This window comes from Bos grunniens, chromosome 7 (genome assembly GCF_055505025.1).
Source record: "Bos grunniens cultivar Pamir isolate PY7600 chromosome 7, Bosgru_T2T1.0, whole genome shotgun sequence".
In the NCBI taxonomy this organism is placed as follows: Eukaryota; Metazoa; Chordata; class Mammalia; order Artiodactyla; family Bovidae; genus Bos; species Bos grunniens.
The window spans coordinates 53703823-53727964 of record NC_141171.1 but is presented as its reverse complement, the minus strand read 5'-3'; the positions used below and the strand labels follow the sequence as shown (position 1 = coordinate 53727964).

At 44.4% G+C, this 24142-nt stretch overlaps 1 protein-coding gene across 11 annotated transcripts in view; it reads right to left on the bottom strand.

Annotated features, from left to right (window-relative positions):
- Positions 1 to 22125, bottom strand: part of ARHGAP26 (Rho GTPase activating protein 26) — a 475560-nt gene extending 453435 nt beyond the window's left edge. For all 11 annotated transcript variants that reach the window (XM_086412177.1, XM_086412175.1, XM_086412178.1 and 8 more), the window contains exon 1: positions 21634 to 22125. In XM_086412177.1, coding sequence (XP_086268303.1) covers positions 21634 to 21787 — 154 coding nt within the window. In that variant the 5' untranslated portion in view covers positions 21788 to 22125. The remainder of the gene's footprint in view (positions 1 to 21633) is intronic.
- Positions 22126 to 24142: the final 2017 nt, after the last annotated feature.

Below are 24142 nucleotides of genomic sequence, written 5' to 3'. Positions count from 1 at the left end.
GTAAAAGAATGAAATTAGAACACTTCCTAACACCATACACAAAGATAAACTGAAAATGGATTAAAGACCTAAATGTAAGACCAGAAACTATAAAACTCAGACAAAAACATAGGCAGAACACTGGATGACATAAGATCCTCTATGACCCACCTCCTAGAGTAATGGAAATAAAAACAAAAATAAGCAAGTGGGACCTGATTAAACTTAAAAGCTTTTGCATAGCAAAGGAAACTATAAGCAAGGTGAAAAGACAATCCTTGGAATGGGAGAAAATAATAGCAAATGAAACAACTGACATAGGATTAATTTCCAAAATATACAAGCAGCTCACACAACTCAATACCAGAAAAACAAACAACCCAATCAAAAAGTGGGAAAAAGATCTAAACAGACATTTCTCCAAAGAAGACATACAGATGGCTAACAAACACAGGAAAAGATGCTCAACATTGCTCATTGTTAGAGCAATGCAAATCAAAACTACAATGAGATATCACCTCACACCAGTCAGAATGGCCATCATCAAAAAGTCTACAAACAATAAATGCTGGAGAGGGTGTGGAGAAAAAGGGAACCCTCTTACACTGCTGGTGGGAATGCAAATTGATACAACCACTATGGAAGAAGGTATGGAGATTCCTTAAAAAACTAGAAATAAAACCACATGTGCATCAGCAATTCCACTCCTAGGCACATACCCTGAGGAAACCAAAACTGAAAAAGACATGTGTATCCCATTGTTCACTGCAGCACTATTTAGAATAGCTAGAGCATTGACAGATGAATGGATAAAGAAGTTGTGATATATATACACAATGGAATATTACTCGGCCATAAAAAGGAATGCATCTGAGTCAGTTCTAATGAGGTGGATGAACCTACAGCCTATTATACAGTGTGAAGTAAAGTCAGAAAGAAAGAAAAATATCGTATACTAACGCATATATACGGAATCTAGAAAGATGGTACCAAAGAATTTCCTTATAGGGCAGCAATGGAGAAACAGACATAGAGAAGAGACTTATGGAATGGGTAGAGGGGAGGAGAGGGTGAGATGTATGTTGAGAGTAACATGGAAACTTACATTACCATATGAAAAATAGATAGCCAATGGGAATTTGCTGTATGGCTCAGGAAACTCAAACAGAGGCTCTGTATCAACCTAGAGGGGTGGAATGGGGAGGGGGATAGGAGGGAGGTTCAAAAGGGAGGGGATATATGTATACCTATGGCTGATTCATGTTGAGGTTTGACAGAAAACAACAAAATTCTGTAAAGCAATTATCCTTCAATTAAAAAATAAATTAACTAAAAAAACAAAAATGCACTGGGGAGTTTAAAGGGTGGAATAGGCACATGACCTATAAACCAGGGTAATGACATAAAGGAGGGGGTTAGATGGTCAGGAGAGAACTCTTTGAGGGAACCTTCGGCTGAGTCCTGAAAGATGAGATGAAGCCAACCCTATGAAGAGCTGTAGCAAAGGCATTCTAAGCAATGGAAAGGTCCTATGGCTGGAAAGTGCCTTGTTCTGGATCCCTAGGTAAGTCAGCCTAGATATGCTCTCAGGATGCCGTGTGAGAACCGGCACTGTTTTCCTTAGAACTGCCCAAGTGTTCATGGCTGCTGAGAGGCAGGAGTGACTGAGGGGAGAGGGGGGAGAGACAGGAGGGCACGCGCAGCAAAATGACTGGAGTTGGAAATGGAGATGATTCATGACCAAAGGACAGAGATCACCAACCTGCACTTAACACCAACATTTATCTAAAACACCACTTTTGTCCAGTCCTGCAACAGATACTTGAGGTTAGACTCAAGGAAGAATTCCCTGTTAGAATTCAGTTGCCCGCACAAGAAAAGTTCACCTCTGTGTAGTGAGGCTGGGGGTGGGATGGGACCAGTGCTCATGGGATGTGTTACTTTTAGAGTGGTTTTTGACAAGTCAGCATCAGAATCTTGTGAGCAGACGTGTATAAAACCAAGCCATCAAAACATTACTGACTAGAGTATGAGGCCCAGTTTAACTTTTAGAGATAATCCCCAATACACGGATTCATCTCCAGTGAGAAAGTCAGAGATTCAAATGTAGACACTGCACAAAGACTACTTTTACAGTACCTATATTATTCCTACCTTACAAAGGTGAAATAGTCATTACAGTAGCAACAGCTGCAGTGATGTGGGGCCAGATGCTGTTCACAACTAGCTCATTTAATCCTCACAATGTTCTCAAGCAAGCACTGTTATTCTCACTTTATAAAGGAAGAAAGTGCTTCCCTCAGGGCTCAGCTGGTAAAGATCTGCCTGCAACATGGGAGACCTGGGTTCAATCCCTGGGTTGGGAAGATCCCCTGGAGAATGGAATGGCTACCCACTCCAGTATTCTGGCCTGGAGAATTCCATGGACTGTATAGTCCATGGGATCACAAAGAGTCGGACATGACTGAGCAACTTTCACTTAACTTCACTTCAAAGGAAGAAACAGAAGATTTAAGGGATTGGGCTAAGATTATAGTCAACTGTCCACCGCTGGTTAAGAGCAAAAGAGTCCACATTGGCTCAAAATTCTAACCCTGAGTCTAACACTTTTTATTTGGATAAGTTATTTTTGCTTTCTATGTCTCCGTTTTCTAGTCTATAAATTGGGATATTACTACATACCTCATAATACTACTGTGAAGGTGCAATGAAATAGTTTATAAAATACATAATAAAAGGTTCTGACATATTAATAAACAGTTAAGTAGTGGTAAACATGTTACTAGTTATTATGTTCAAATGAATGAAATCATATGCATTCAATATATGAGACTCTTCATTCTGTGCCACTCAAAAAAGACATCCACTTTCTGTCTCCAAGGTTCTGCTCAACCTGTAGGAAAAGAAGGGAACAAGCAGAGAGATGAGAACTGAATCTTAAAGACAGGAAAAGAAACGGGGCAACCTATGTAAATACTCTTAAGGAGCTAATGATGGCATAGCTGTAAGAACATTCATTATAGATTGGTTAACGAACATGAAAAAGTACGCCATTAGTAAGTCTTGACAGAGCATACCTGAAATACTACATAACCACTAAAAACAATCTCAGAGAGTGTATAATCATAAGGAAAGATGATCATAACCTGAGTAGAAAAGACAATAAAACCAAAATGAGTATCTCTAATCAGTACTATTGGCGTGATTTGCATTTTCCTTTTATTCATCTGTAATTTCTAAGTTATATCTAATTGGCATGTTACTGGTATAATCGGAAAAAATACAAGTTTGTTTTTGGATTGTTTAATTTTTTTTTTAAGAATTAGTTTATGTGATGAAAAAGGCGAAAGAGATACACTTCAGAAGAAGGCTGAAGAGGCGTACTGTATTTTCATAGTATCACGCCATTTAACAACTTTGTGGGTTGTTCAGCTGGAGGGAGGGAGATATAACCCATCTGATCCAGGTGCCATTTAATTATGCCCAAAATATATTATTTCCAGAGATTATACTAGTAAAGACTGAGATGTCATACCCCGTTTCCTGACCTATCCTAAATAGGTTTCTAGGTCTCTAATCAGCATTATAAATATACATAATTATATCTGGATCTGTTCAACTAACCCAAATAACATGCTCTCATTCAGCGTCCCCAAATTTATCTTCATGAAATACAAATCACTGACCTACTTTTGTTGAAGATAATCTTAACAGCACCCCCATCTCAATGACAAAAAAAATGAGGCTTGCATCAAGTCCCATTAGGAGAAGAAAAAAAATATGCTCCTCATCAGAACAGCTAACCAGGGGCCAAACATTTTACACCCTCACTGGTTCTGAGCAGTTTTCACCTCTGGAACCTAACACAGGAAGTTTAACAGGAAACGGGACCCCACACCGTGCTGTCTACAACACAGTGGCAACTCAGAGCCCACATTTCTTCCTGGCAGTCACCATAGTCACCTCAAATCTAGAAGTCTTTTTAAGTATTACCCTAGCAACTCTGGAAATTGATTTCAGGTCATTCTCATTTATAAACGGTTTTGCTTTTCAAAATCAAGAGGTCAGAGATCAGTCACTTTTTTTTGCCCTCTGGCAAGGCAAGATGTGGGAAGGGCACAGGGAAAGAATGAGAGAGGGAAACAAAAACAAAAGAAAAAGAAGAGACAGAAGCAAATGAGAGAAAGAGAAAACAAATAGACGTAGAAAATGTGTTACCTACATCTGGGCTGGCATTTCCTAGAACAATGCAAGGTCTTTTGTAGGGAAGAAAGACTTTCATGTTAAGACCTTAGACACCATCATTTCAGCACAAGAAACTTACTTCTTTACCAACATTCCTAAAATAAAGCTAAAACCCTCCAAATGTGACTATCCAAATCAGTGTATCACTGAAATTTTTCCCACTCTAGAAATAAATGTTCTTCTCTTCTGCTCAAAACAAGGCATCTACCTACTGGATATTGGGTATTCCTCCCCACTTACACCAGATTACCCTCTCCAAAGCAAGATCAAAACAGAGAAAGACGGGATAAAAGAAGTCCTAACGAGAGACGTACATGCACTCAGGGATGAGTGTGAATTAGTCCCTGCCACACTAGCACATTTGTCAGGGGGTGAACAGAATACAGAAAAACTGAGTTCCAGATCCAAACACCTTGGTGCTGAAACTGCAGCATTCTGGAAAAGTGCAAATTATCTGGATGCACCAAAGGAAACAGCTGCTGCTCCTAAGTCGCTTCAGTCATGTCCGACTCTGCATGACCCCATAGACAGCAGCCCACCAAGCTCCTCTGTCCACAGGATTCTCTAGGCAAGAATAGTGGAGTGGGTTGCCATTTCCTTAAAGGAAACAGATCTATAGTTTAAAACGATCTAAGGACAAAGCAGACAGGCGAGCACCACACTTTGAGTTAAAATCTTGAGTGGCTGACTAGAGCTGGGGAGATGGGGATGCTGGCGAAGGAGTGCAGGATTTCTTTTGAGGATGATGACCAAACATATTCTAAAATTACTTGTGGAGACGGGTGAAAAATTCTGTGAACATACTTAAAGTCATGAACTGTACCTTATAAATGAGTGAACTGTGGGGTATGTGAATTACATCTCATTAAGTTACTTTCAAAAACCCTACGGCAGGACCTCCAAGGTCTCTGCCCACCATTGCTTAACTCCATGCCAACACATTTGAGGAGCTCAGTGATCTGACTGAGGTGTCACAGTAAGAAGCATGAGTCATCCTTTTCCTCCGTAACATTTCACAAGTCTCTCATTTAAGATAACCACCAAAAAACATTTCAACCTTCTTTTTAAGGGGCTCAGTTCTCCAGATCAGAGGGGAGGTGGAGAATATGAGACCCCAATATTCAAAACTAAGATTTGTGAAAACAAGCCAAATATAGGTTCTTGTCGGCTGATAACCATCTTCACGCTTGAACTCTGCACCTCAAGTGCAAAATCCCAAGCCCTGCTGGGATTCTCCTTTCATCACAGTATGATGTGATGCCAGCCAGAAGAGACAGGGGACAGGAAAGCAAGCCAAAGACAGAACCCACAAGATACGGGGGCCAAAAGCTCAGTGCCACTCCAATTTTCTAAGCACTGGAGCAGAGCTTCCCGCTGGGGAACTGATTCCAAGCATGCTGGCTATATAGAGAGAAACAGAATTTATTTCCAGAGAGAGAACCATCTTGTTGCTCTACACAGAGCTGACAATATGGTGGTTTGCTAACCTTGCACACTGAGCTCAGGGCAGCTTCGGTCAGAGGGCTGGGAGAGGGCAGCAAGAAAAGTCATCTGTGGCTTCCAAGGCCTGGCCAGCAGGCCAGACACCTCTGGGTGTGGCTGGGGCCGGACGAGGCTGCAGATGCCAAGGTGCCCATCCCCAGGGCCTGCCTGGTCTCCGCGCTGCCCACAGTCAGAGTCATGAGGCTGATGCTCTGCTGGGTACCGGCCCAGGGCAGGATTTGTGTCAACATCTCAAGGAACCAGTCAGATACAAATGCAAACCCCCTTCCCTGTCTTTGGAAGAGCAGCCTACAGAATTTCTTAAGAAGCAAATCACAAGGGGAAAGCTGCACGGGTCAACACCCCAGGGTCCCAACAGCGGTAGCTGTTATCTGCTCCGTCACCCAGTCCTTCCTAGGAGGCTGAGAACCCACTGAGATCAGAAGAGAGATAAGGAGGAGCTGTTGCCAGAGATGAGTTCTCCAAAGGCACCTTGGAGGTACCCCAGCCCTCTCTGGGTTTGGTGCACAGTTCGTCCTCCAGAGCCATCCGCCAGTCCCTCTGCGGCTCTCCAGGAGACAGGGTTCCCCCCACCAGCAGTGCAACAACAGCTCAGTCAGCTCATTATGCTTCTTCTAGGTTTTTAAACAAAAACCATGCAATATAATCACAGGCTCTGATCCCAAATGACTTTAACCCTGACAGTACTCACTGTGGGGAAATGTGTGCCCTGTGACTGTGAGCAGGAAGTTTCCCTTCAGGAGCTTCCAGGCCTCCCCAGGCTCATGGGACGATTGGATCCTAGGCGTGGAGCCACATGCTGAGATGTTCTGAAGCGGGAGAACCTGTACCCTTTGGAGCCAATTCCCCATCATTCCTTGACCTGCTCTAACGGCTCCTTCCAGAGACAAATCTAGAAATGACAGTAGTGACATTCCAATTGCAGAGGACTTACCACGGGCCTGCTTACCCTTCACGATACCTATGATAATCTCATTTACTCCTCACAATAATATCAGATGGTGGATACGTGTCACCCTCGTACTTAAACCTCTTTCTCTGGTTTCAAAGGGCAAAATTCAAAGGCTTTAGGCAAGCCCTCACCCACACTGCCCAGGAAGACACACCTCATACTTAATCCGAACAAATCTCTCCATCCCTATTCCACCCACCTCTTCTGCCGAATGCTGATGCTGATGCCACAATTTCGGCCCCCGCGCTCTCCTCTCATTCCATGCCAGTAGTTCTCCAACTGTGCTGCACATTAGCAGTACCTGGGGTGTTTTTAAAATTCCCCTGGCACAAGTTGCAACCCAGACAAATTACATTAGAATCTCTGGGGTGAGTCCCAGACTCCCAGTGACTTCAATGGACTGCTTGGGCCTCTAATAACACCTGGTGAGACCCAAACCCACAGCAGTACCCCCTCTCTCTCTGGGGCCCCTGGCCTGTTTTTCCCTCCACCTGGTAGGTGTCTCCAACTGTAGGTCCCATGGAAATAACTCAGCAAGGACTCTTAGCCCCGTGTCCCCCACCATACACTGCAGGTCTTCTCTGGGGGTGCACAGTTCAGCCAGGGACACCCCTGCTCCCTCTTCCTCTGTTCTCCTCTTCAGTCACACCAGCAGGTCTTCCGTGAAAAGTGCCATGGTATCTTGATTTCTCTTCTATAATTTATGGGTGTTTGCTTGAATATTCAAATAATGATTCCACTGAGTAAAACAGATTTTCAAGAAGTGTACTCCGTGCCACTGGCTTTGCATACTCCCTGGCACACTGCCACCTACCCCGACACCAGCACCTGAGTCTGAGAAGCACATCTCTGCCCTTCGCTTCCCTCCTGGCACAATGGCCACATAGTGTCTGTTCTCTGACACACTTCTGCTCCAGGACAGCACAAAGCACAGGGAAGCTCAGATCACTGATAGAATATAGTTCTGTTTTAGATCATACAACCACCAATACTTTTCAATGTAATGATTATGAATTAATGACCACTTGAAGATAATCTAGGAAAAAATATTACTAACCACATCAAACCCACGATTTCAGGATGCTATAACGTTCTCTTTTGAAATAAATGTAATTTTTAATGAGTAGACGTTTTCAAAATAAATAAACCGTGGTAAGGTGGCGCAGAAATGACCTAGGTGATTTTAGAAGACTGATGGTTAGGAACACTGCCTCCCTGGACTGGCCTTTCCTCAAGTCCTCTGCTAGCTCCCCAGAGATCCTCTTGACCTGCCAGGAGTCATTGTACTGTGGACGGTCTATGGTTCCCTGGCCTCCTGAAGACGCCGAGCAACCAGAGCAGTCACTATGCTCGCCCCGTCCCAGAACCCCACTACCAGGAGCCTTCCACCACAGTGTGAGTGGTCCCAGGCACTGAACTAGAGACCACAGACAACACGTGCCCTCCATCAGGGCAAGTGCCAAGCTCTGCTGAAGAGGCAGGCAGCAGAGAGAGGTCAGACGAAAATGCCCAGCTCCCTTGCCACTTCCCAGAAAAGCTTCACAGACAGACAAGCTGTGCCTACTGGCTCAGAATAAAAGTCTTCTGTCAACAGATGTGGGAGCCTGCCCTCCTTCACACGTGACAAACCTCCCAAGTAAAGCACACACTGCACCAAGACAGCGCTCCACTGCACCCTCACCAGAGGCACAGACAAGCTCTCCGGGGCCCACGCGCAAGGCATCACCAGTCCAGCTCTGGCTCATTTTAGGGAACAATTTTGTTGTCACTTCTGATCCCAGAATGAAGTACACACAAACTGAGGAGTAGGAAATGGACAAAACCCGAAGCACTGCTTTATTGCAGGCGCCACTCTACGATAAATCAAATGATGGATTCCCTTTCGACTCCAAAAATGTGATTTATAAAATTCAGTTCACTCAGAACTTTTCAGAAGCACTCCTATGAGATACCCATTGAAATGAAAAGTGTACGCACCCTCTGGCCCAGCAGTTCCATTTCCAGAATTCACCCTACAGATCTACTCACTCATCTGCCCATGACAGGTGGTACCAGGAGGTTCACAGCAGCATTGCTTATAGTAGCAAAAGGTTGGAAATTATCTAAATGTCTATTATTTGGTGGTGGTTTAGTCACTAAGTCATGTCTGACTCTTGCAACCCCATGGACTGTAGCCCACCAGGCTCCACTGTCCATGGGGTTTCCCAGGCAAGAATACTGGAGTGGGTTGCCATTTCCTTCTCCAGGGGAACTTCCTGACCTGGGAATCGAACCCACATCTCCTGCACTGCAGACAGAGTCTTTACCAGTTGAGCCACCCAGGAAGCCTGATTAAATAAATTATGTCCATACAGTGTCATACAATGCAATGCTAAAAATGAATTTGCTCTATATGTACCAAAGTTGAATAATATTCAAAATCCATTAAAATAGTACAAAATGCAAATATATGCAAAACAGTGCATATGGCTTGCTACCGGAGAAATATATAAATATGTATTTGCTGGCACATGCATAAATTATATCTGAAAAATACTCAAAAATGGGTGAAATGCTGTCTCCAGTAGAAGAACCAGGAATCTGGAGACAGGAGGCATCTAAGGATGCTTGCATTCCTTCCTGTCCCTTCTAAATTGTGTACTATTTACAGGTATTAGTGACATAAACTTTTTAAAAAGAAACATAGGTATGAATTAAAGTAAAAATGCTGTTTTAATTTCATCTCACTTGCTCAACTGATAATAATCTTGTACACTTGACCCACCAGTGTAATAACAAGATACAGTCAGGAATCTGTTATGGTTTGGGCTCAATCTGCTTGACAGTCTCTGTGGCACAGAAATAGCCTCAAGTTCAACTCGATCTACCTGGAAACCTACCTAAAGTCTCACGGGAGAAGCCACTTCATCTTTTCAAAGTGTTCAAATCAGCCTGGAATAAACTTAAAAGCACATTTGACAGCAAGATCAGATGAGCTCTGAAATCAACGCGTGGTGTCTTTACAAACCATGTAAAATGGGGTTTATTTTGGCTTTTCCTCTGTGGCAGCAGCAGGAATCAAATCGTAGCTACTGGCTTGGCCAAAGGAAGCCAGCCAGTTAGCAAGGTTTGATCCAGAATTCCCAAGCCCCTCAACCCTTTATCCATCTGGCAAAGAAAACACACACACACAGAGACAGCCCCCTCCAGCCCCAGGAATCTCCACTTTCTAACTATAGTAACACTGCCCAAGCCTCCAGGCTCACCCCCTGCAGCATTCCATGCCTTCCTACCAAGGTGAAATGAGCCAGATATAAACATGCCGTGACAGCTTCTGGCCCACACTGCCAAGCTGTTTTCCTTACTATTTCCTCTCTTTCTCCACTCTGCGTTTCTACAAAATGTGTAAACTCCAGTGACTCTAATTTGTAAATATTCCTCTGGCCACCAAGGCTATTTTCCTCACCCTAACAAATGTGATTTCCCTGAAACTTGAGGTTGGAACAGCCTATTAGATATGGGCAAAGCCACATCCCATGTCCCATTTTATCTGTAAGAACTTAGAGCTCAGAAAGGATATCAGACAGGTCCAATGTTAATTAGGACACAGCCAATTAATTGTAATCTCTCTCTTTTCTAGTCCCTGGTTCCTTCAGAATCCATGCCAGCACCTAAAAGAAGAGCTTGTCCTGTTAAGGCTGCTTCCAATTAAAGCAAAACGTTAAGCTTCAGAAACAATCTAACAACACACTTAAAACAGTGCCAGACAAATGCCAACTAGACAGGGATGCCAAGGACCTAAAGAGTCAATGTCAAGGAGCTTGTAAAAAATAATAAATAAATAGATTGGAGCTGGCAATAATTCCGCTTTAAGGAATCTACCCCCATGGAACTACTAGGACCCACACAGAAAGCAAAGTGTGCAAATCATCACTGTAGCACTTTCTCTGATAGTGAAAACTGAGGCAATCCAAATATCCCTCAACAGGAGAAGGGGTAAATCAGCCATGGTGTCACCACATAGCAGTGCTCTCTGCAGGTGTTAAAAGAATACACTGTATATGTGTACTGACATGGAAGACCTCTAAGACATAATACCAACCAGAAAAGCAAAACACAGACTAATTCATATCCTATAACTCCACTTATGAAAACAACAAATACGCACAGAAAAAGGACGAGTAAAAGAGCACATCGGTGGCTAACTCAGGCAAGGGGGTGCTTTACTCTGTACACTTCCACACTCTGCGGTTCTTTTATGAGTGTATTCATGAAATGTATAATTTTTTGTCTTTGCACTATAAGATTAGGTCATCCATTTACACTGTTCATCTTCCCCCAAACCTAATCCTTCCCAAGTGATCCTTATTTCAGAAAATAGCACCATCATTCACATAACTGCTCTAGCTAAAAACATTTGAGTCATTCTTGATTTTTAGTCTCAAAGCCTAAATCTGATCAAATAGTAGATCTCGTGGGCTGGACTTCCAAAAACACCCAGAATCTGACCTACATCTCCAATGCTGCCCCCTAGCCCAAGGTGCCACTGCCTCTTACTTCACCTATTATACAGCCTCCTAACTGCTCCCCTTGCCTCCATTCTTGCCCCACTAAATTATTCTCTACACAGTGGTCCCCATAATCTCTTAAAGCACAAGAAGGATGATGTCACAACCTTCCCCTGACTTTCCATCACACTCAGAATGAAACTCAAAGTCCCTTTGGGAGTCAAGACCTCGAGGACTTGGCTCCCAGCCTCTCTCCCTGTTCATCTGCCATCGCTCTGCTCCAGCTACACTGGCCTCCCTGCAAGCCCTGGGACACCCCATAATTCCTCTCACCTCACAACTTCTGCATCTGTTACCACAACCTTAAAAGCCCTTCCTCAAGGCCAAGGCTTGGATGACATGGTAAGAGTAAAGCAAGACTCCATGTTTGTTGAATGAAAGCCTTCCTCTGATGGCCTAAGATATACAATTTAAAACATACTGGGTTATAATTTTAAAAATTAAAACTTGAGTCAGTCAGAAGTGTATGACACTTAGCTTCATACTGGCATCTCTCCTTTGGCTAACTTTTTAAAATGTAATGGCCTAGACCGGGTAACAAAGTCACCTTCATGAACTGCTTTCCCCAATAGCTTCATGGTGACAACACTTTCTCCCTGACCCATTCTCATTTTGTCAATTCATGGGGTTTGTGATCATTAGCTTACATTGGCCAGCATTAGGAAGTTCAGCCTGGGGCCTCTCCCCAGAGGGACGCTGACTGGCCTAACTAGAGCAGAAATCTGAACCATAGCCTTGTCAGAATCACCTTTCAAGCCCTGGGATGTGAAACTGATCAGTCAAGTACATCTGAGGTTGAAGCAAGTAGAAGCAAAAAGTCCCCAAATGAGGGCAAATAAAGTATACCCAATGGTGTTCACTTACTCATCAAAAGTTTTACGGAAAAAGTAAAAGAATTAAGGGCTTCCCAGGTGGCTCAGTGTTAAAGAATGCAATGCAGGAGATGCAGGTTTGATCCCAGGGTCAGGAAGATCCCCTGGAGAAGGAAAGGGCAACTCACTCCAGTATTCTTGCCTAGGAAATCCCATGGACGGAGGAGCCTGGCGGGCTATGGTCCACAGGGTCACAGTCAGATACAACTTGGAAACTGAGCATGCACGCACAAAAGGATTAAAAAACAATCCGAGATGTAAACAGTGCCCATCTAAAAGATCTGAACAGACACTTCAGCAAAGAAAATGCATCAGTGGCCAATGAGCTTATGAAAAGATGCTGGACATTGTAAGTATCACAGAAATGCAAATTAAAACCAAAAGGTACCACTTCCCACCCACTGGGATGGCTACAATCAAAAAGACAGACAATAGCAGGTATTGGTGATAATGTGGAGAGACTGGAACCCTTGGATGATGCTGAGGGGAATTTAAAAGGATGCCTCTGGTGCAGAATAGAGTTTGGCAGGCTTTTACAAAATTAAACTTAAGTTTATCTATACAACCTAGTAATTCTACTCCTAGGTGGGAAATTAAATAAGAAATGAAAACATATGTCCATACAAAGACATGTATTTCACAGGCTGAAACTATTCTGCATGATACTGTTAAGGTCAATACATTTCTCAAAACCCACAGAATATACAACACAAAGAATGAACCCTTATGTAAACTATGGACTTGAGTTATAACACTATGTCATTATTGTAACAAATGTACTGAGAGAAATGGGTGTGAGAGGCTATATGGGAACTTTCTATACTTTCCACTCATTATTTCTGTAAACCTGAAACTGCTCTAAAAAATAAAGTCTATTAATCATATTTTTTTTAAGGAGGGAAGGGGGAACTTAAGCCTCAAATCAGTGGGCTGAGTGCTATAGATTATTGTCGTTCAGTCGTTAAGTGGTGTCCAACTCTTTTGCGACCCCAATGAATACAGCCCTCTGTCCATGAGATTTCCCAGACAAGAATACTGGAGTGGGTTGCCATTTCCTTCTCCAGAGGATCTTCCTGACCCAGGGATCAAACCTATGTCTCCTGCATTGAAGGCGGATTCTTTACACTGGGCCACGTGGGAAATTATAGATGCAATTTATTTACAGATTATAGATGCAATTTATTCAGTCCAATCCAGAACTGAATAACTGGATTAAAGTGGAAGGACTTTTTTCAAAGCCAGTGTTATATAAAAACTACAAAATCTTGTTTGGATATAATTTGCAGATGTTTATATTTGTATGAGTAATATTCCAAATGTCAGTATTGCAAATTACCACCATTTACAAATAATTAGGAAATGCTTTTTCTTCTTTTATTCGAAAGGTGCTAAAGCAAAGCAAAAGAGCTGAGAAAAAAACTTTTTGTTACCTAATTCCATATGCATTTGATCCTTTAGGATTTGTTAAGTAAAAAATAATATTAGTCCTAAACAAAGCAGGTCGGCACTGAAGAGCCTTTGGGAGTTTATACTATTAACGAAGGACTCATCTCACTACTGCAAAAACCTACATCAAATCCTAAAGAAGTACAAAAGGGTGACGTGTTTTTAAGCACACCACTCTTGATGATTTTTTTTCCACTCTCGTTTTAATGAGCAAAAAGGACGAACTATTTATCTTAACAAATCAGACCCAGGAACAGGTCTTTGGCCTCCATGTTCAACTCTCTACTACCCAGTTAAAAGAGAATAACTTTCATTCACAAAATAAATAAGTCATGGAATGTGATGCATAGCATGGTGACTATAGTTAATAGTACTATAATTTGAAAGCTGCTAAGAGAAGACGTCTTAAAAGTTCTCATCACAAGAAAAAAAATTCGTAATATATGTATGGTGATGGATGTTAACTAGACATATTGTGGCGATCATTTCATAATATATACAAATAGCGAATCATGACATTGTACACCTAACACTGAAAAATGTTCTGTGTCAATTATATCTCAATTTTTTAATATTTCAACTGAAAAAAGAAATGTTAGAAAAGTATGCATTTTCTAAATAACATTAAAAAGAAGAGAGAGACTCACTGGTAATCAGTGCTACCCCCAAAGAGCAACTCTACTGCTTCAAAAAGCCAAGAAGTAGTCAGGCACCCTTACTTGTGCCTCACTAGCCTACAATGGTTCTTTAATCCCACGATGATGAGAACACAAAACTTCAGAGCACAATACAAATCTTGGCTATTCTTTGCAACCAGGACTCAAGAGAGTGAAAAACAATGCGTCCAATATTCTCACTTAATCTAACACCTGCTGCACGTTTCTCCTGTTTAGCGTCTAGCTCTCTGAAGAATTTGTATCTTCACTGCCGAAGTGTTTACTGAAGCACTGATGGGTCATGTTTAAGAGAAGCCCTGAAGTCCGTTGCCAAGTTCAAAACTTGCCTGCACGACTTCCTAGCTCTGTGACCTGAGACAAGTTACCCTAACTGCAAAATGCAGGTAAATAAGAGTACTCACCTCGCAGGACAGGGTTACGGACTCATGAGACAATGCGTGCACTTAGCATAGGGCCAGCCCTTGGTGAGTTTTCGAGAACAAGAGCTGCTGGCAAGGTTCCAGGTTTTCTGTTTGCTTGTTTGTTGAGAAAACTGACAATGCTCCCAAGGTCTTAACAGAGTATATGTGCTAGAGCTTGACTGAACATCAAGTCTGCCTGATAACAGAGGCCTGGATGTGCCCCAGGTCTGGGTCTCCTCAGCCTGCACATTACCAGTTCCAAGTTAATTCTGCAGAGTTCACTTCTTAAATGAACTTAATGCTGAGATATGCTCCCCATCTACATAAAGGGGCCAGAGCCACATCCAGTGTATTCTTGAAGGCATCCTGTGGAAGGACTTCTATAAAGAGAATGCCCACTAGTATTACTAACGTTCAGAATCCAGATCATTGTGAAATGCAGAAGAGCAGTTACCAATGGAGGATTAGAAACAATTTTCAATACACTGAAGACATATATGCTTCTTCTGGGCATCCCTTGTGGCTTAGCTGGTAAAGAATCCACGTGCAATGCAAGAGACCTGGGTTCGATCCCTGGGCTGGGAAGATCCCCTGGAGAAGGGAATGGCTACCAATTCCAGTATTCTGGCCTGGAGTACTTAAAGAGTTGGACACACTGAGCAACTTTCACTTTCACTTTCTTTTTATGCTTCTTCTAGAACACATCTATCAGACTGGACGTATAGACTATGGCAATTAATGACAGCTTGCATTATTTAAGAATGTAGATATGAGATAACTTTTACTTTTTTCCCGCCCACAATATGAAGTCAGGGCCCCACTGAGCCTCAAGAATGCCCTCTAGCTAATACTATCAAAACTATTTAAATTTCATTCTTTTTTCCCCCCCTTAAGTACTGCACTATCTTTTTTGTTGGCAAAGTAATGTCTCTGCTTTTTAATATGCTGTCTAGGTTGGTCATAACTTTTCTTCCAAGGAGTAAGCGTCTTTTAATTTCATGGCTGCAGTCACCATCTGCAGTGATTTGGGAGCCCCAAAAAATAAAGTCTGACACTGTTTCCACTGTTTCCCCATGTATTTCCCATGAAGTGATGGGACCAGATGCCATGATCTTCGTTTTCTGAATGTTGAGCTTTAAGCCAACTTTTTCACTCTCCTCTTTCACTTTCATCAAGAGGCTTTTTAGTTCCTCTTCACTTTCTGCCATAAGGGTGGTGTCATCTGCATATCTGAGGTTATTGAGATTTCTCCCGGCAATCTTGATTCCAGCTAGTGCTTCTTCCAGCCCAGTGTTTCTCATGATGGACTCTGCAAATAAGTTAAATAAGCAGGGTGACAATATACAGCCTTGACGTACTCCTTTTCCTATTTGGAACCTAGGTAGCATATTCAAAAGCAGAGACATTACTTTGCCAACAAAGGTCCATCTAGTCAAGGCTATGGTTTTTCTAATAGTCATGTATGGATGTGAGAGTTGGACTGTGAAGAAAGCTGAGCACCGACGAATTGATGCTTTTGAACTGTGGTGTTGGAGAAGACTCTTGAGAGTCCCTTGGACTGCAAGGAGATCCAACCAGTCCATCCTAAAGGAGATCAGTCCTGGGTGTTCTTTGGAAGGACTGATGCTAAAGCTGAAACTCCAGTACTTTGGCCACCTCATGCGAAGAGCTGACTCATTGGAAAAGACTCTGATGCTGGGAGGGATTGGGGGCAGGAGGAGAAGGGGACAACAGAGGATGAGATGGCTGGATGGCATCACCGACTCGATGGACGTGAGTTTGAGTGAACTCCGGGAGTTGGTGATGGACAGGGAGGCCTGGCGTGCTGCGATTCATGGGGTCACAAAGAGTCAGACACAACTGAACGACTGAACTGAACTGAATGCACTATCTAAATGTTCTTTCTTCAGGCCTTAGCAAAAAACCTTTTAAGTATGACCTCACTTAAGTATATCAGACTTTTTACCCATCTCTCCACTTGGTTCAAGGTCCAAAATATAGCATTTTGCTTTGTTCATATACAGTTATGATGACAGATTTCTACAATTCTTATTTCTGTTAAAAGATAAAGGTGCCTTGAATTTAAGATTTGATATTGACAGACAAATACACAGCAGCTAAAATTTACTGCTGTGTTTTTTACTGGCATTCTTATTAATTTATTTCTGTTAAAATTCACTGTGATTGCCTTGGAAACATGATGCAGGTCAGAATTACTAACCTCTGAGAATGCAGTGATAAAGGCATATCATACCCAAAAAGTCTCACGAAAACTACAGGCTGAACTGGAGAAACACAGATACACTCATTTCACTTTACTTAAAAAAAAAAAAAGTGTCACCCAACAAGATACCAACCCCAGAGAAAGGCTTTATTCAGTATCACACTCTCTGCCCCAACTTGACTGAAAGCTGACTGACAGAAGAGGGTGGATCCTTGTTCTAGTTTTGGTAGTCTCTTCCCTGGTGGCTCGGATGATAAAAAATCCACCTGCAATGCAGGAGACTCGGGTTCAATCCCTGGACTGGGACGACCCTCTGGAGAAGGAAATGGCAACCAGCTCCAGTATTCTTGCCTGGAGAAATCCATGGACAGAGGAGCCTGGCAGGCTAGTCCATGGGGTCACAGAGTCAGACACAACTGAGCTACTAACACTTTCACTTTCTGCATCCTTGAAAATGCCAGGAACTAGAATGAATCCATCTTTCCATCTCATGAGAAAACTGGGTTTTCCCCTAGGACACAGTTCAGTCTCTGGGACGTCACCCCTGCTTAAACCCCACTGTAGGAGAGCAGCTTATGGTTCAAAGTTTCCCACCTGAAATTCCAATCAAGAACTCAGTGGCTCAAGTTGCCCACCACCATCTAAGCAAAAATTATTAAAATTACACTTCTGATATCCAGAATAGGAAAATCAGTAGAGACAGAAAATACATCAGTGCTTGATGAGGGCTGGAGGGCAGAAGAATGGGGAGGGAGGACTTAGGAGAAAATGGTGGGGGATGACTGTTTATGGGAATGGAATTTCTTTTGGAGGTGATGAAAATATTCTAAGATTGATTGTGGTGACAGCTGCATAGCTCTGTGGATGTACTAAGAACCACTGAATTAGATGCTTTAAGAGGGTGAACAAATTATATCTCAAACAAAGTTGATATTCTAAAATGTGAATTCCTGCCCCACCCCTCCCACCTAAGAGAATTCACTCTATCTTAGAAAGAAGTCAAATTGAAAGAGGCATATCCCCAGGAACAAGTCCATAAACCAACTCTAAAGGTGGAAAGAAAACAGTTCCTGAAAAACACCTCTCAAAACCAAAAGCTTAATTCACTTTCAGTTCTATGAAATCACATTTGATTTGCCATGAAGTCCATGAGACAGACAGAAATGAAGTTCAGTGCACTCGTGTAGACAATTCTGCTCTTAGTGACTCTTGCTCTGAATCTTGACATTCTGGAAGATAATAATAGCTACCATTAACTAAGCAGCACTACACACCAGGCCCCAAGCTAAGTGCTTTCTTTACATGCACTGTTTCATTACGTGCTCACAATAGCCCTAGGAGGTCAGCGTGGCTCTTCCCATTTTACACAGGAGGAGCTCAGGCTTAGTGATTTGCCCAATAAGTGATGAGGTCAAGAACCAAACACAGAAAATCCTAAAACTCTTAATTCTACAAGTGTCTGAACATCATCGCCAGCCTCTATTATCTCTCCAGAAAGAAAAAAGGACCAAAATATATAGAATCCTCTGGACTGAGACAGATTAATCAGGTCAAGGAAAGAGTGCTCACAGAAAATGTCTAGACAAATTAGCACAGAAAAAATTGACTGGGAATCACCACATCAAACAAGAACTTTCTCCAAAGGCAGGAGTTTCTGAAATGTAGGCCCCAAATTATTTTATTGCTTAGCTGCCTTGTGTCCAGCCCAGAGGTTTGAGCTCCAGGGAAAGACTTCTAGAAGTTTGTTAGTTCACCAGATTCTTTATTCAATAGACAACAGACCTACACAACATTTCTACTTCACAGTTAGATGCACAGTCTCTGGAATCAGATAACTTATGTTTAAGTACACTTAATTGCTGTGATGCCTTGGGCAGGTTACTGATCTCTCTGGTCTTCAGTTTCCTCATTCATAAAGAGCAATGATCTAGCCGAACTTCAGCAATCCCTGGAGGCCAGTATTATTGCCTCAGATTAACACACAAAGGAAATCTAAACCCAAAGATCTGTGCATATTAATTATAAAATAAAGCCATAAAATTTTAGAGATGGAAGAGCCTATGAATCATCTAAACCAATGTTACTTACACAATTATGTATTTTTACATATATATATATATATAAAACACTTTACATTTTGCAGAAGTGATAAAATGATCCAAAAAATGAATACACATATACTAGCATAGTAAGTAATATAGCATAGTAAGAGAAGGCGATGGCACCCCACTCCAGTACTCTTGCCTAGAAAATCCCATGGACGGAGGAGCCTGGTGGGCTGCAGTCCATGGGGTCGCTAAAAGTCGGACACGACTGAGTGACTTCACTTTCACTTTTCACTTTCATGCATTGGAGAAGGAAATGGCAACCCACTCCAGTGTTCTTGCCTGGAGAATCCCAGGGATGGAGGAGCCTGGTGGGCTGTCATCTATGGGGTCGCACAAAGTCAGACATGACTGAAGCGACTTAGCAGCAGCAGCAGCATAGTAATATACCATGCAAGAAGGACCTAATGATAACACAATGCCTGAAGTTCAGGAAATAATCATCACCTCTACCCTCTTTAAGAGGGCATGTGGCACCTGTTCAAGCACTAGAAGAGTAGAAGAGTATAGTTAGTAACAGAGCTGGATATTAAGAGTTTAGAACACCTAGCTCTCCCCCAAGTTATAGAGCTGGTCCATTCATTAGACAATTTAAAAAACTCTTTAATTTTATCACCTGTACTGTTTCCTCCTACCCAAAGAATTCTTAAATTCCTCCCCCCACACACCTTAAAAATAGTGGCAAGCAGATAAACTGCCAGTCACATACAGGCATTCTCCTCAGACTCAAGGCTAAGATACAAAATTCAAGTCCAAATTCCAACACTCTTGGACCAGGGGCTCCATTCTGGGCAAGAGGAATGAGGCAGAATTAAGAGCTCAATATCAGCAGGAACTTCATCTCTGGTTCAGACCCTGCGGGGGCTCAAAAACAGACCTGCTCTTAGAGCAGTGAGACTCTCAGCTAGTGATTCTTTCAAGCCTGCTTTCTCATTTGTAAGATGAGTTACAATACGTGAGATAATTTGTGGGTGAAGCAGTGCCTAGTATGGAGTAAGTCTCCACAGCCACAGGGACAAGAGAACAGTCACTAATACATCCTCAGTGCCCAGGGTAATATCGAGCACACAAACTCCAGATGTTTGCTGAATAAAGCAGAGGCCCAATTAAAGCCAGTCTGAGATTCAAACAAAATTTGTGGGCCCAACCTGTAAGTGAGCCCCTAACTTACTCCAAACTAGGGGTCACATATTCCAAGGATGGCCCTGGTCATGAACAAAAGAAGAGTCTATTCATTTGCTTCAGGTCACAGCCTCCAACAGAGACCCTGCCTCTGAAGAGCCTCAGCACACCAAAGTTCTACTTTTATTTCACCTCAAAAGACTACCACTTGCTGCCCTGGGGCTCCACTGTCTTCTTCATCTTTAGAAGCAACAGGCTCACAAAATGACATCTCAGGCATTTGACTTTAAGTCTCCTTTAAAGAGACTTGGTGACAATTCTCAGACCCACGGCTGCAGTCTGCCAAGACAAGCTTTCCTAGTTAAAAGATATCACCTATTAAGAAATGCAGCAAAGAGAAAGGAAAAGTCAAGTGAAAGACAATTCCACTATCTGCCTTTATGTTATTTCTGATTCTTAAAAATAAAAGATGGACCAAATTATTCTTAAATGGGTAAACAGAAAAGGCACCCAAAAAAAGGAGCTCAGCAATCCAAGGCATCCATCCCTAGAGCACTCGTTTGGCCAGAAGGAGACACTCTCTGGCTCTGCAAATGACAAGGGAAATCATACAGAGAATGTAAATTTCATTTCTCCCCTGCCAAAGGGAAATTTGCAAAAATGGTTTTACAAAAGGTTCGAAAATCTCTAAGGATAAGTTTAAACTTCTTTCTGAGCGAAGATCGAGGACATTCCTTCCCAAACCTTTGAGTTTTCAAGGATATTGGTAGAGGTAAAAAAGGAGAGTGAGGGAGCGGGAGAGGGAGAGGATATGTTCGTTCTATTTTTAAACCCTCGCCCACAGTTTAGAGTAAAGGAACACTCTGATTCTGTACTCCCACCCCTATCACCTTCTGCTAAACACAAGAATCAGAACCTGCACACGTACGTGGCCCTGATTCTAGATCTGGTGGGTTACAAGCTGCCACTACTCCAAAGAATCGCAAGCTGACCAACCACCCTACCCAGCCCTTCTCTGGGAAGGGAAGGAGACCTCTCGGAGACCTCGGCGGCCCTGAGCAGGCTTGAGCAGCGTAAAGGGAGCGAAGCAGATACAACCCGCCTTTTCCTGAGGGGAGGCAGCGCCCCCTTGGCGGGGCACGCTCCATTCCCACGGCTGGGCACTCAGGGGTGGGCAACTCTCCCCCAAGGAAGCCGGAGTCGTGGACGCGAAGGGGTTTCCCAATATGCTACGGTGCTCCAGGCACTCCAGTCCCACTCCTGAGACACCTGTGTGTGCCGCGCACACCCACCCGCGGCGCCCCAGAGCGCTACTCGCGCTCGGTCACCTCCCAGTCACCCCGGAACGCAAACGGCCGGGTGATGGGTCTCTTCCTTCACTGTCTTGTTGCTAGCTCGCCCGTTTTACGTATCCTTTCCGCCTCGCGACAAGGGTCTACGCCCGTCCCTCAGCGCCCAGGAGCAGAAATCCAGCCGGGGGCGGGACCCCTAGGTCTGAGCGCCACCCGACGGCCCCTCCCGCCCCGGGGCACCGTCCCCGCCAGGCTCCGGGGCACTCACTCTTGAGCGCGCTGATGAGTGACTTCCCGTCCTTGATGAGCTCCTTGATGAATTTGTTGGTCTTGTCCAGCTCCGCTTCGTGCGACTTCAGCGTCTCTCGGAAGTGAGGGCTGTCGAGGCAGCAGTCACTGAATTCGAGCGCGGGCAGCCCCATGGTGTCCGCGGCGCCCAGCCGGGGGGCGCGCCTCCCCCAGGGCTCCGGCGGCCCGCAGTCCGGAGCACGCACGCGCCGAGACCCTGGCCGGCACCCCCGACGGCCGCCGGCTCCACAGGTGAGGCGCCGGCTCGCTCTCAGCGCGGTGTCCGCGGGCGCGCACGACTCCTGAACAGAGCCTGGACGCGAACGAAGAGCGGCTGCTCCAACAGCGTGTAACCGAGAGGCCGCGGAGCAGGAAGAGCAGCGGCGGACCCGCAGCGGCGACGGGAAGGGAACGAGCAGTCGAGCGAGTGCAGCAGCCGCCTCCCCGCCTCCTTCGCCAGTTCGCTCTTCTGCAGCTTCGAGCGCCCTCTCACAGCAGCCTCGGCCGCCCAGCCGGCGTCCGGGCCGGCCGAACCTGCTAGCAATGACCTAATCCCAGCCGAGCCAATCAGAACCCCGCCTCAGCCCTACCCACGGGCCTTCCGAGGATGCCCGGCCCTTCCGCGACCATAACCCAATCAACGGGGTCCAGAGGCGGGGTCTAGGTCGGGGGCGTGGCCCACGCCACCGCCTAGGTCCGCAGCACAAGCTCCGCCCCCTCCCGTCTGCTCTGGGTCGCACAGCCGGAGCCGCGAAGGAACGACGATCGCTGCCGCATGGGCCCGCGCAGCGGCCGGGATCCGAGCCGGAGACGGTGCGTCTGCATATCTGGGAAGCGGAAGAGCCTAGATGTGCCGAACATGAAAAATCTAGGAATTTAGGGCTGCAGTTCCCCCAAGGCTGAGGCAATCGTGCTTACCCTCAAAATGCATTCCCCAGTCGGACTGAAGCGACTTAGCACTCGCGCACGCCCCAGGAGAACCCCGAGCGTAGCAAGCGACCACGTCGCCCCTAGATACAAGCTCCTTCTTCCACTCAAGCAAAACATACTTACATCTTAAAATTACCAGCTCTGCTGGCCTGCAGTCTTCCCGCCCCCTACAGTCCGGCCCCCTTACGGCCACTCCTGCTCAACACCAGCCCACGGCTGCCCCCAACCGAAGGATCTAACATCCTTTCAAGAATTTCAGCCGCCTGTTTTCCTGCTGGGCACCTCACACAATTTTACATAATTACGTCCACTGCCTGTAGTCCTCTGCAACACTGTGAGTTTCAAGAGTTCGAAATGAGCCACCGCCGATTTCTTGTGCGCTGCGGCACCCCTAACGCCTAGAACAGTGGCTGGCATCTAGTAACAGATATTGAGCGCTTACCTTGTGCTATATGTGCTATGGCGATTGATAAGTATTTGTGGAATCAATGAATGGATCCGTCCCCGCGTCCTTCTCCACTTTACACTTTCCTGCAATGTGTTGCCCTATTGCCCTTGGGTTCCACCACAGTAATCAATCCAGGCAGCTCACTAACTGCACCTGTCAGGCTGGATCCCACAGTGTCCAGTGCTGAACTGTGAAGTACTAGAGGATAGGGACTGTCTTTGAATAAATTATTCGTATGTCTAGGAAGGAGGAGCCCTCCAGTTAGGTAATTTTGTGTGTGTGTGGCTTTTTTGTTTTTTGTTTGTTTCAATTCAGTTCAGTTCAGTTCAGTCGCTCAGTCGTGTCCGACTCTTTGCGACCCCATGGACTGCAGGCAGCACACCAGGCCTCCCTGTCCATCACCATCTCCCAGAGTTCACTCAAACTCACGTCCATCAAGTCGGTGATGCCATCCACCCATCTCATCCTCTGTCGTTCCCTTGTCCTCCTGCCCCCAATCCCTCCCAGCATCAGAGTCTTTTCCAATGAGTCAACTCTTCGCATGAGGTGGCCAAAGGACTGGTGTTTCAGCTTTAGCATCATTCCTTCCAAAGAACACCAAGGGCTGATCTCCTTTAGGATGGACTGGTTGGATCTCCTTGCAGTCCAAGGGACTCTCAAGAGTCTTCTCCAACACCACAGTTCAAAAGCATCAATTCTTCGGCGCTCAGCCTTCTTCACAGTCCAACTCTCACATCCATACATGACCACTGGAAAAACCATAGCCTTGACTAGACAAACTTTTGTTGGCAAACTAATGTCTCTGATTTTCAATATGCTGTCTAGGTTGGTCATAACTTTTCTTCCAAGGTTGTTTGTTTGGTTGTCTTTGTTTTTGTTTTTACATAGCTCTGCTATGCGCAGGCACTAGACTAGATACTAGAGATGCAAAGATGAATAACACAGAATGAACCTGTCTGCTACTGGTTAGTGGGATAGAAAAGCGACAAGCAATAGCAATGCTGCATAGTAAGTTGGGAACGTTGAGAAGGCGATGCTAACTCAGGAGCTAGAGAAGTCATCTACGTGGAGGTATTGATTTATTAAATGCATAAATGAGTGAATGAATGTG